Here is a 13,712-nt window from a genome sequence, read left to right on the forward strand (position 1 = left end):
AAGTTTGGAGCATTGTATTCCATTGCATCATATGAAGGCTTACTTCTGTACAGTTGAACTTGAACCTGGCTCCTCTAACTGTTCTGAGTTGTGACTTTTCCATTGCTGGCTATCTCTGATTGATGATATGATGCTTACATCTCTAAGAAGAATGCATCATGTCAACAACTTGTGGGCCAACAAGAAAGTTGGGTGCATTATTGGGGCATATGGTGTACTAAATGGTATAATGAACAAACTGGGAAGTTGACTGAGTCTCCTATGTGAATTTGATATTTTCCCCTCTCTGAGAATGTTCTGCTTAACCATAAGAATTGCTTGCAGAAAAAGCTGATGTTGCTCTAGGGATTTTAAGTAAAAATTCAACACTTCTTCTCTTTCATTGCCCATGACCCAAATCAAGTTTAATTTTCACCCTTTATTTGGAAAAACTGAGATATAAATAGCTTCTACTTTAATCTCTGACTTTTCACTAAAAATTACTAAAAGGAGAGCCATCATCAACAGCCCAGTCTTTCTGATGCTGGATTTGGTTGATGATTTATCAAATAAATAACATTTCCTCAATTACACAATCCCTATAATTTTTACATTTTTTAATATTTGTAAAATTAAGCTGCCCCTAACAACTGATACATTTGTTTAATTTTCTTCCATTACAAAAAAAAACTGTTATTAAACTGAGGGTGTAGCTTAAGATCAGTAGTTTCTCAGACTCACTTTACAGAATTACCTTTTAAATAAATGGTCCTTAATTTTGCATATGGGTTGGGAAGATCCCCTGGAGAAGGGAAAGGCTACCTACTTCAGTATTCTGGCTTGGAGAATTCCATGGACTCTAAAGACCATGGGGTCACAAAGAGTCAGACACGACTGAGCAACTTTCACTTTCATTTAAGACTTGGGCTTCCCTGATGGCTCAGTAGTAAAGAATCCGTCTGTCAAGCAGAAGACGCAGCTTTGATTTCTAGGTTGGGAAGATCCCCTGGAGAAGGAGATAGCAACTCATTCCAGTATTCTTGCCTGGAGAACTTGTTGGACAGAGGAGCCTGGCGTGCTCCAGTCCATGGGGTCGCAAAGAGTCTAACATGACTGAGCGACTAAACAGCAGCAGCAGCATAGCTCTTAACAGTTTCCAGTGTGTGAGGGTTTGTGTATCATCAAGAGAAATTTCTGAGGTTGATAGGAAAAGAATTACAGTTCCCCTTTGTAGATGGGGCAATGCAGTTTCTGGATTTGTGACAAATCTATGGAGCATCCAGAAAATGAACCTGGGTCTTTGAACCCCAGAAGGTGAGGTAGAAGCTGTAGGATGGATACGATTTGTGGCTCACGTCTCAGGTCTGCCACTTACTAAAGGCATCATCCCGGGGAGCTGCCTGAACTCTCCCGAGTTTGCTCGTCTGCACGGCTGGGATCATCAAACCTGTGGGGAAGTGCTCCCGTTGGACCACATATGAAACCTGCTCCATGGTGAAGCCGAAGTGCGTGGGGAGCTAGAGTTCCATTTTGCTTTTCTAGAAATCACTTAGCCTAAAGGAGCATTCAGCTAAAACCTAGCACCGCTCTAAGACTGTCTGTAAGATGGCTGAAGAGTTTAGCACACTGAAACGAATCCCATGAACATTAGTCAGTGATACTATTTTGCCATTAAGTTTACACTCATTGGAATGTAAACTATATTCTTGAAACAAAGATTGGAAAAGTCAGACTAGCTCTGAGGGAACTTGGAGTCTTGTAACTTACAGCCTTTCTAGAATCACAGCTGTTAATTAGGTTGCTCCCTTTCTTATTCTTTAGCCAGAAAGATTGCCCAACTGACTTACTCTAGGAGTCTACACAAGAAAACATTTCCCTATTTCCAGGAAAATGTAATACTCATGAAAGAAGAATTTCTTTTAAAAAATGTAGTGACCAGAGTAGGGGAAAATAGTGTCAGCACTGTAATCCAAATCACTGCTTTAGATGAGACAGACCTTGGTTCTCTCAGATTTAGTCTTCAGAGGGAATCCCCCAAACTGGATCTTCCTCCTGTTTCTGTCCATCTGTCCACCCTTTAGTTGTACAGGACATGCTGCCCTGCTGAGTTCCGCTCTGGGAGGAAGGTATAAAGATTTCTGAGGGTGCTTCATTTTCCAGCTCTTTAACTTGGCCATCTCTTTGGGAATGATGACACTAATGGGATTAACCCATTCATTTCAGAAATGGGGGTGGTAAGGAGGGAGTCGGAGAGGGAGAGAGGAGCTGACCCTTGGCCAGGCAGCAAGGGCTGGGTTGAACAGTTTGCTGTCACAATGAGGGACAGATTGGAGCTTCTGCTGGTGGCACGGACAGCCTCTGAGACCTGATTAGGTCCCATGTATCAGCAGTTGAGCCACTGCAAAAGCAAGGCCTTCATCAAATCCATCTCCCTGGATCACTGTGGGCCATCGGGGCTTGTGTAGCGCCATTTCCCATGAAGGGCATCTCCTTTCTCAGAATGGTGAGGAACCCTTCATCCTTCCCTTGCCCAGTCACAGCGGGTGACAAAGCTCCAGCCAGCACACTGCAGTGGGAGGCCTGGTGGCTGCCACCTATTTGTCTGTCTGCCCACAGTGCTCAGATTGCAACCCCTGGGAGTTCTTCTCAGCGGCGTGGGATCCCTTCTTTCTGCAAAATGTGCAATGCAGGTGTGTGCACTCAAAACAGCAGCGCAGAAATCACCACAAAGCCTCCCACTCCCAACCCCGTGACAGAGCAGAACCTTCCTGGAGGTGGCTCCTTTTTGATCAAAGTCATTATTCAAAGGGCTTCCTAGGTGTCACTCCTGGTAAAGAATCTGCCTGCCAATGCAGGAGATGCAAGAGACACCGGTTCTATCCCTGGGTTGGGAAGATCCCCTGGAGAAGTAAATGGCAGCTTACTTCAGTATTCTTGCCTGGAAAATTGCATGGATAGAGGAGCCTGGTGGGCTACAGTACACGGGGCCACAAAGAGTCTGAGGCAACTGAGCAGTATTATTCAAAAATGTGGATAGGGATGCAAGTAAATTACTTCCTGCACCATTTTCCAAACTGTAACTTTGAAGGAGACGGCGGGTGGCAGGGAATTTGGGGAAAGCAGGGTTAAAAAAATTAAAGGGGTCTTTGGCTCATCTGCTGGGTGGGGCGGGTCCCCTGCCAGGCCTCATGTATATTCATCGACTGCAGCACCTCCCACTTCTCCTCAGAGAACCCCCTTTTGTGAGGAGTGTTGAGGGGCACACTTAAGGAAGCACTGCTTTAATGCAATGGCCTCCCCTGAAATGAGGAAATAGAGCTCTTAACTGGGCTCAAAGGGGAAATTTGATATGTTAGTGGAAAGATTGAGGTGGTTTATTGTGGTTATTGTTTTATCTTTATTACTCGGATGAAGCCAGGGTAAAATCCGTATAATATTACTAACCCCATAAACATAGATTTCCCAGTCCCTGGAATGAGCTGTTATTCTATTAAACAATGCTATTTTATATGTATTTCACTGAATGGGATTGAATTTTTACACCTTAAAAAAAAACTTCATATAATGATATTTGCAAATGAGAAAATTAAATCTTTTTTAAACTGACGTATAGTTGCTCACAATACCCTAAGTTCCAGGTGAAAAACACAGTGATTAGATATGAGAAAATAAAATGTTTTTTTTCACATCGTTTTGAGTTTTGATTTAGAAAACATGGCCAAACTCACTGGTTGAATGTATTACTTGTGTCTATTGCTCTGTTCATAATATTTGGGGGCAGGGGTATATAAGATGCCTGCTGCTGCTGCCTACTTGGAATTTTTAGATACTGACTGAAATTTTTAAAAAACATGTTTGATTCTTATTTGTGCAAAGTTTCTAAATAATATAGTCTATTTGTTGTATTAAGATGGTATTCTGTAATGATTTTGTAGCTTTAAAAAATCAATATTTTGTAGTAAAAATGCAAAATTTGCATGAAAGGAATCACCATTGTTATTGTAATCACCAGGGGACGGCAAGGAGAGGAATGGGAGGAGTTTGAAGGCCTTAGCTGTATCAGGAATGTTTTATTTCCTTTAAAAGTAAGCAAAAGAACTTAAGCTTGCACGGAAAAAGGTCACTATCTGGGTGGCTTATCAAGAATGTCTTTTGTACTATTTTTTATGAAAAAAACTTTTATTTGTCTCTAGAGTTAACATGTTTCATTATGAAATATGAAACACAGAAGTTGATATGAAATTCCTAAATTCCCACTCAACTGGTTTTAGCTGGATACATCAAACACATCTCACTGACTCTAGTCCCATTGTTAAAGTAGACTTACCATCGATTTGTTCCTTTGTGTAAAGTTTAAAATTAGTTTTACAACATGGGCAGCTATGGCTTTGTTATTTGTCCTACACAGACAGACCTAATCAAACCCACAGAGGGCCTCAACAGACATGTATAAGTTCATTATATCTTAATCCTTTGGCTAAGATTTGCATTTATTATAACTTTATATTCACTCATATTGTAGTGATTCTAAAAGATTCTCCTTTCTAATTAAATTATGTGTTGAATGACTTTATTTAACTTTCTTTCTTTTTTTTTTTTTCTTTGACAGTGTGGATTGAGGTATCTTAATTCCTAGACCAGGGATTGAACCCTGGCCCTGGCAGTGAAAGTGCTGAGTCCTAACCACTGGACAGCCAGGAAACTCATATATGTATTGAATGATTTTAGCAATTCATAGTTCAGCATCAATTGCTGCTTTTTCATCCTAAAAACAATAGCTACAGCACTAACTTATGGAACAATGAATACAATTTATTAAATGCTTAAGACCTAGCAGGCACTGTGTTCAGCAGTCTCCCTGCTGTTATCACGTCTAACCCCACCACAAAAGAATGTGAGAAGTCTTATCATTTCTACTTTGCAGATGAGGAAACAGAGGCCCAGGAAGGTTCTAGACCTTATCCAAGGCCACAGAGCTAGAAATGTGTTCCCATCAGACCTGTGTCCTTCAAAGTCAATGTTCTTAGCTACCCTCTTGCCTTCTAGAGATGCTATGGAGCTTTACTATTATTATAATTCAGAGGGCTATCCCAATGTCAACATCACATTTCTTCACTCTAAGACATGTACTTCTCACCACTTCAGAAAGCTATGATATTGAAATGGCCTTCCAGTTGTTACCACTGGTGGTCCAGCCTTTTCATCCACCCCTCTCCAGCCTAGGCTACTGTTAGGATCAGCAGATTGTTTTTGTTTAATTATGGCCTTGGGGTCACTTAGGAAGCATCCCCTACTACAGCACATCTTTCCTTCTCGCCAATCCAGCTCTGCTCAGCCATCATTTATTCACAGGATGCTGTGTGTATTCTCAGTTAACCTGAATGGGTAAGTCCTTTAAGTTTTTCTTCTTTATATATATAAAAGAGTAATATTGTTTAGCTGATTTTTTTTTTTCACTTGACTGGCTCTTTAAAGACTGAAGGGAGGGTTTTTGACTTGCCTTGCTGCCACTTAAGAAAATTTCACAGTGGTCGAGAACTAATTTCATCAGGAAACATTCTAAGCTTCAGTTAAAATGTAAAATGCTTTCTTTAGCCCCAGGATAAAATAAAATTTCATTTGCTTTTACTTTTCTGCAATAATGCCAATAAGGAGATATTGCCAGGGGCCTGAGGGAAACCAATTCTATAGCTGAACAAATCGATGGTAAATCTACATGCCAAATCCTGAACAGACCCACTGAATAAGTGTTAGGAACACACACACAGACACAAAGACACAGACACAGACACACACACCCCTACTGAACTATCCAGGGTAGGGATGACATTTCTCTAAAGAAAATTAAAGTCCTACTGTTAAGATTTTCACATTCTCAAACTCCTCAGACACTGCAGAATTATGAACCAGTGCACAGTTATAAACCAAAAACACAGCTCCTTGATTAATCCTATTAGGTAGCATTTATTGAATGATGGTATTATTGAATGATCATTATGTGCCTGACCCTGTTCTAAGCCCTTTAGTCCTAGAAGCTGGTGCCATAATAATCCCCATTTTTCAGATGCAGAAATTGAGGCACAGAGAGGGTAAATCAATTGCCTAAGGTCTCATAGCTTGTGAACATCAGTCTCTGCTGCATATCTTAACCAAAGGAATATTCCAGAAAATGTTAGACAAACTCTAAATGATGATGAACATTATGATAATAATTTATTGAGTCTTAATAGCATACTGAGGTGTTATAGTAGGTTTTTTTTCACACACATCTCATATAACTTCATAATCTAAGGGCTTAGTTTTGATTATTTTCATTTCAAATAAAACCGAGGCCAGAGAGAGATCAAGTAACTTGCCTAGGGTCACAGAGCTAGTAACTGACTGACTATGGACTCAAATGAGCCTATAGCTAGCATTCTTTCTATTGCCTACCTTTCACACTGGCGTGGAAACAGAAGGAATCAAAATGTTCTTCTCAGCACTGTGACAGCCATTGTCAATTTCATTATCACTAATTATCATCAAGACACTTGGTACCTTCCCACCTCACAGTGAAGCTGTGTGTGATATAATTTAAAATACGTTAACATCCCTGGGTAAGATATGTGCTTTGTGAATTTAGAATGTAGTAGTTTTTTTAGGGACCTCCCTGGTGTTGCAATGGCTAAGACTCTGCAGTCCCAATGCAGGGGGCCTGGGTTTGATCCCTGGTCAAAGTATTAGATCCCATATGCTGTAACTCAAAGTCCTCTGTGCCACAACTAAGAGCTGGAGCAGCCAAATGAATAAACGAATTAATTAATTTAAAAATGTAAAGAAAAGAATGAAGTATTTTGTTAGTATTTGGACCAGTGTCTGACTTCTGAATTAACTGCTAATGAATGGCAAGCTTAGAAAGGTGTGAAATATCTGAGGTTTTCCCTCCATATTTGCTTCAAAACTACTACTTGGAAAAAAAAAAAACTGTAAAAAATCCTTGACTATATTGAGATGTCCTTTAAATTTACTGAGATTCGGTAAATGAAAACATAGATTCCAAGCTTGGGAAGCAAAACTGCAAGTCTCAGATGGTAGGATGTCTTCCTGTTGAGTCTAAGCCTAGAGACTGAAGGAAGATCTGGGAAATGTCTCCCTATGTGGGCATCTGCCCAGCCAAGGAGGCAGACCTAGGACCTCCTGCCCTCTGAGCTGGAGCCAGTGACCCAGGCTACCTCGCAGGAGTTGCGTTAGAATTCACAGGATGAGGCTTCGGTTGAGGAAAGTTAAATCATTATCTTCACGTCAAAAGACAAAAAAGAGGTGGAACCTAAACCCACTCTCAGGCAAGTAGGTCTGAATTCAGCCAGGACTCTAAACTACTGTGTAATCCCACATTGGCTTCCAGGGAACCAAGAGAATCTCAGTAGTGGGGATCAAGGATTAGACCATTTCTGATAACACAAGGTCCCTGTGTGCCTCAACAGACCTACAGTAGCAAATTATCAGTGGAGTGAAACATGCTTTTCTAACTTAGTTTAGATTTCAATGCTATGACTTCCACGTGAACTTTCACATTTAAAAAATAGTTGATGTCACGAACTCAAATGAATGCATCTCTAAATATATTTAGAGTTCTCTCTGGATCTTTTCTGCAAAAGCTCCATAGAGATTTTTAAGGAGCTGAAAATGGGCTGAATGCTGTAATCCTAGTTAACATGGCAGTCTGAGCATGGCAATTGTAATCACCTGATTCCAAAGTAGTCTTAACTTCTGTACCACAGTAACACAAGCCAAAGGAGTATACACACACACAACAAATAATATTTGCCTTTTTGGGAGTATAATTTGACTTCTCCATAAAGCTCAGCCAAGTATCTTGATGTCAAGAGATACAGGGCATGCACCTTTTTCTGGGAAGAGGACAGTGTTTAAATTACAAAGATTAAAAAGGCACAGTGCTGCATCAATGTGGCCAGTTCCTCTACTTTGGAAATGAGAGCATCTTGGTCTTTTCTTGCATTGGCAGGAGGACATGATGACACTGGGACATGTCTAAAACTCTCAGGCAAGACTTCACAACTGGGCATAATTGATTTCTCTGTAAGTTGTTTTTTACTTTAGAAGGTTTGTGTATCACGTCAAATCACCTATCCTAACACAATTTCTAAAATTAAAAAAATTATGGTTAAAATCAACTTTTATTCAATATATGCAGAGTGCCAATCAAGCTTCAACTTTGAATTCCATTTCCTTAGGAGTACTTATGGGTTGGGAGAGCCATCCCTGAGACGAAAGCTGGCAAAGGCTACAAAAAGCAAACGTTGTAACTCAAGTCCCTGAGAAGGAGGCAGGTTTGTAACTGGCAAAAAAGATCAGGCATTACATCATCAGAAGAATAAGCTCCTAATAATTCCTTCTAAACACTAAAGCATTTTCTCCAGCACAAATACTCAAGAGGTGGAGCACAGTAGTATATTTCACTTGGACATGGGGACAAGAGAAATCAGAGGCAAATACAAGTCAGTGGTTATGGTGTTCTATCTTAGACTTTTAAAATTTACATTTCAAGAGTCAGTTGCCTGGCAGAAAAGAATCAAGGTGTTCTATTTTGGGCTCAACTGTAGGAAACAGCTTCCAGGATGGACCTGATCTGAGTATGAGTTACAGATATTATAATCAACATTTCCTCCACACTAATACCCCATCCCTCCAGAAATCTTAATAGGCTTTTGAGAGCCTCCATTTAGAGCTGGCTGCATAAAATGATTCTTTGATGAAAAGGGATTGGAACAAGGGTTAAAGCCGACATTGAAAGGTGACTGTGGAGGGCACGGTGTTCACACATCCCTCCTTTAATATGTGTGGTGCGCACCTGTGATAAGATGATTCATTACCTGGGGCCGCTCTTTGACAAGCTCCATCGTTCAGCCCTCGGGGTTCTGACGGGACAATCCTGCACCCGCCCAGGAAATATAACAAGGTCAGCTTTTTTTTTCCCCCCTGGGACGTGGTTGGAGACAGTTTAGCTTATAATGCATCTCTGTTTACTCTTTATGTAAAATAAAGCAAGGTTCAAGACATCAAAATTCCTGTTCCCCCAGAGCAGGCCAAGAGAGTGGTAACCTTGCTATTGGGAAAATAACCCTGGGGGAAGAAAATATCAGCAAGGATGCAAAGCTGCTTCTTTCTTGCATTTCATCATCAGACACAGGAATGTTTGAGTGCCAGATGCCCTAAGCAGTGAGGCCGGGCTCTGTGTCAGGCCTCTGAATGAGAGGGCACCCCTGACACCATCAGCTTCACCCTCTTCTGTTCTGCATGCAGCTTTTAGGTTTATTGGGGTCTTGAAGAGGGATGACTTCCATCTGAAGTTCTGTCAGAGTCTTGGTGGCCGCAATGCAGGCCCATGTGCAGTGGGAGGGAACAGATGTGCCTGCTGGTGACATGAGGAAAGTTTACTGGGCTGGCAGCTTGAAGTAAATCGACAAGCACGCAAGAAACCACGGAGCTCTTGGGAGAATCAGCAAGAGGCTGGGCACATGCATCGACTGACAGTTGGCTTTATTCTAATTCACACCTTTTCTTTGTTTCCTTTATAGAACATCTTGAATTGTTTCCCATCACCTCCCCATACAACCAGAAATTAACTTTCTTTTCTTTTTTAATTTAAAAAATTTTTATTTTATTTTTTGGCTGCACAGTGCACCATATGGGATCTTAGTTTCCCATCTAGGGATTGAACCCTTACCCCCTGAAGTGGAAGCATGGAGTCTTAACCACTGGACCACCAGCGAGATCCCCCAGGAAATGGCTTTCTTAAGGCTAATTAGAAATCTTAGAGCAATTAGGGAAGGAAACTTACCAGTTTCCTCCAATACCCAAGTTTCAAAAAATGAAAAAAATTAAAAACAAAACAGAAATCTTACTTGTAAAATGTAACTGATATTTTCTTAGCAAGGGTCTCCCAGTCCTGAAAAGTAATTTCTTTAATTAAGGTCATAACACAAGTCATTGTACAGAAATAAAACCCACATAAAACTTAGTAGACATTCTAGGGGAAGGAAAAAAAATCTTGTTTCTAAAATAGAGAAACACCTTCCAAGCCTTCTCTTCTTCTTGACATAGCTGGTCAACATTATTTATTTGCCATGAATGACTGCGGTTACATATCACTGTCATGCAAAAGAAATTCATTTCTTTTCCGAGTTCAAGCTGCCATACAAATTCACTCTTGTTCCCACTCCCACTCACCTGTCCTTGTGCATTAGTAACTAGTTGACCTGTGACACCCTGCAGACTGGAGAGGGTATTGCCAAAGGCCTGTGAACTTGCTATGGAGCCCATGGCTGCTGCTGCTGCAGCCGCTGCAGCCTGACTTGCTAGTGGATTATTAACCAGCTGCAAAGAGAGAAAAGATCAGGGTGAAACCACCACACACAGGCACAGCACAACGGAAACAACATTCACGTTGGGAAGGAGGTTCTCACTCGAAATGGCTCATGCAAAGGTCTGGGAACCCAGCGAGGGGGCCTGGGGAATGTTCCCTCTGAAGCTGCAGGGCTTGGGAGAGGTTGGAAATGGGCTGGAAGGGAAATATTCTCCATCAGCACTGGGTTGCTTAATGGAGCCTGAGTTTGGGAGGAGCCCCAGGAGGGAGATAGGTGAGCTCCAGGAGGGAGAGAGGTGGGCCCCAGGGGTGAGGTAGGTCGTTAGGATCTCCCCAGGTGGAGAAATAATTTTGGAGAAGTCCCTGGGTTTTGTTTGCTAGGCTAAATAAAACATTGAGACAATGTCTACTTTGCTTGAGGCAACCAGACCTAAAGTGGGATTAAAATAGGATGGGAGTAGCGGGGGAGGAGGGGGGGAGGAGGGGAATAGACTTTAGGGATTTCTGCAAAGGAATTTATCACTTTCATTTGTGAATTGCAATTTCACATCCAGTAAAGAAGATGCCTCACTCCACTTTTTTCTCCAGAGGAGAAGGAAACCAAAGTCTGGAGGTACTGACTCCTCTAGCCTCTGTGCTCTCTGAGAGTGAGTCTAGAGCTGGGACTTTTGGGGGGCCTCACTCAAAGCATGGGATTCAAGGTCAAGGAGAAAGATCCTTTGGTGAATGGTCAGGGTGACATTGGCTTGCTGTTTGAGCTCATATATGGCCTTCCCTTGGTCTCTTTCCTGGGAAAAGAGTGAGCTATGGAGGAAAATTTGATGGGGCTGGTGGTGGGGGGAGTTGCCTAAGGAGAAGGTTATGGCTGCCAAATTTTGTTTATCCATGGAGGCCAATTCAATATTCTTTATCCTGCCAATTTTCCACGTCACAGGTTTTCAGGCCTTCTGACCATGAGGCAGAAGTGTAGCTTGAACTAAAATCTGCATTTAGGTTAATGACTAGATATAAATGCAAGAAACATTTAAACTTTTTTCACAGTATTGGTTTTGATACATGAATTTCATTTGTATTTATTCTAGGGTGTTATTTTTCCCATATAGTTCCTCTCAAGTACAACAATTGTTGTGTATAATAATGCATTTTCCATCACCGGTTCCTGCATCCATGAAATTCCTGCATTTAGCAGAAACCTGCCAAGACTAAGACTTTGTGGAAAAAAAATTAATACCATACTTAATTCTAGTCCTGGAAGCTCTTTTAAAGATGATTTTTTTAAAAAAAAAACTTTCTTCTTTACTTTCTCTTTTTCTCTTTCTTTTCCTTCCCCCCGCCTCCTTTCCCTCAAAACATATTTTATGACTTAATTCCTTTGGAAATTTGCCTAGCATTAACATCATCTGATGAGGATGGAAATGCTAACTGTCAGAGGAAATGTCAAAAGGGAGAGGAATTTAATAATTTTCCCCCCTCCATTAATGTGATATCCTTATCTTATTGGTTTCTTTATTCTTTTATAACCAAATTTCACAGCACTAGTTCTACAGAAATTCCATTGACCCAGCAGGTTTTGTTAGAAATGAGAATCCATTTGCAGCTCATTACATTATGTATCTTTCGCCTTTATGTCTCTCCTCAAAGATAATAATGATTTCCTTTTAAGGAGAAAAAAAATTCTCATTCATCAGCCTAAAAAGAAACCCTGTCTTATCCCAGATTACCACCATGGGATTTAAGATTCAGATTGGTCTTGATCTTGGTTTTCTGAATATATTTGTATACTGTATATGAGGCAAGTAATGGTATATGTTGAATGGAAATTCTTCTTGTTGGCTTGACTCCCTGAAGTCAAAGAGTTTATAGTGTGTTCTTTGTTTCACTTCCAAAGTGAGAAGACCCCTTGAGGAATACTTTCCCTAAATGACCAGGATGCACACTGCCCAGTGGTACACAATTCTCGGGTCATCTGCCAGTTGCTATGTTCACATTTATTTTCATGCAATACAAGTTTAAATCGTAACGAAATTCCTGAGTTTCAAGGAGGTCTCAAAATAAGCTTCTTAATCTTAAAGAAAGATTATGTGCAATTTGGTTTTAATGCTGAATATGCAATTTTGTCCATGAATTTTGAGTGAAACATTCTGAAAAAGATAGTGTTTCCCATTTAATGACGAGAACATATTTTTAAAAATTGTAAGACATTTTCCTAACATCCAGGTCAATCAAGAGTTCACATGAGAAAATCTGGAATCACTCTCTGGATATATTCAGTAGTGTCATTGGGAATTCTCAGTGTTTGGGACTCTAGTGTGTTATTCAGCTATATCCTTGTATTTGCAATAAATTCAGGCATCATATAAAAGGTGAACTGTTCTGAACATAAAAAAAGCACCTACCTAAAATCAGGCCCTGAACCTTTGTGTTATGGGGTCAGGAATGGGTACACTTCTGTTTTGGAAGATCTCTTCAGCAACCACAGATGTACAGATTTTGTTTGTTTTTTGTTTATTTTCTGTATATCCTGGTCCTACATTGAAATCCAATGTGTTCCTCTTTTTGCCGCTTTTCCCTCTTAATGAAGCAAATGGTGACTTGATGGCTCTCTTACTTCCTATCCTGCATGCCTAAGTCTTTGTGAAGATGTAGGGGCTCTGGGGAGATGTCTTGCTGGCCCCTGGAAGCAGAGTTAGAAGTGAAGTGGGGAAGTGAGTGGTATATACAGACAGTGGGTACAAGTCAATCTGTAAGCTGACAGCATTTCTGGTGGACCACTGATGTTGTTGATGGATGCAGCTTCATAAATACCTTTTGGCTTTTCTGTCTGGGACTGCCAAGGCAGGGATGTTAGTATGCATTAAGATATGTGGCAGGGATGGGGGAGGGGCTAGTCAGGAAACCATAAGTGTGCTCTTCATCACCTCCGGTCATGTCACTCTGTATTGTCCTCAGTCATGTCATATTAGCAGTATTCCTCTCAATACTTCTTCTTGATTGGGGACTCGGGGGAGATTTGGACAGTGGGGAGCCTGGGCACAGTAAATGCACATAATGAGCATGTTAACATTCTGGGACCAACTGGGCATTTTGAAGTCGCTGCCAAGTATATGCCTTCAGATCTCTCACTGCCAATGTACCCAACCAGCAAAGGATGGCCCCAATGAGGTCTGACTGTGTTACATACTCGTGTTTGCAACAGTCCAATTCAAAAGACAGGCTGCATTCTGGTGTATGCTTGATTATAAATGTGGAAACTCTCAAAGCTAGAATTTGCAGAGAGACAGCATCTTCATGTCACATTCACATGGATTCTGGGCCTTGAATATATCAAGCTATAGCTCGATACTTATCAGATAGCCTAAAAACCCAA

At 40.9% G+C, this 13,712-nt stretch overlaps 1 protein-coding gene across 2 annotated transcripts in view; it reads right to left on the reverse strand.

The window, feature by feature from the left end:
- POU6F2 (POU class 6 homeobox 2) overlaps positions 1-13,712 on the reverse strand; it is a 507,841-nt gene that overhangs the window by 41,523 nt on the left and 452,606 nt on the right. The window contains exon 6 of one of the 2 annotated variants that reach the window (XM_055421162.1): positions 10,210-10,356. The exons of the other annotated variant lie outside the window; for it this stretch is intronic. Coding sequence (XP_055277137.1) covers positions 10,210-10,356 — 147 coding nt within the window. The remainder of the gene's footprint in view (positions 1-10,209; positions 10,357-13,712) is intronic. 2 annotated transcript variants of the gene reach the window in all.

The sequence above is a fragment of the Moschus berezovskii genome, chromosome 3, assembly GCF_049115385.1.
Source record: "Moschus berezovskii isolate FMDL1 chromosome 3, NW_MosBer_1.0, whole genome shotgun sequence".
NCBI classification, from domain to species: Eukaryota; Metazoa; Chordata; class Mammalia; order Artiodactyla; family Moschidae; genus Moschus; species Moschus berezovskii.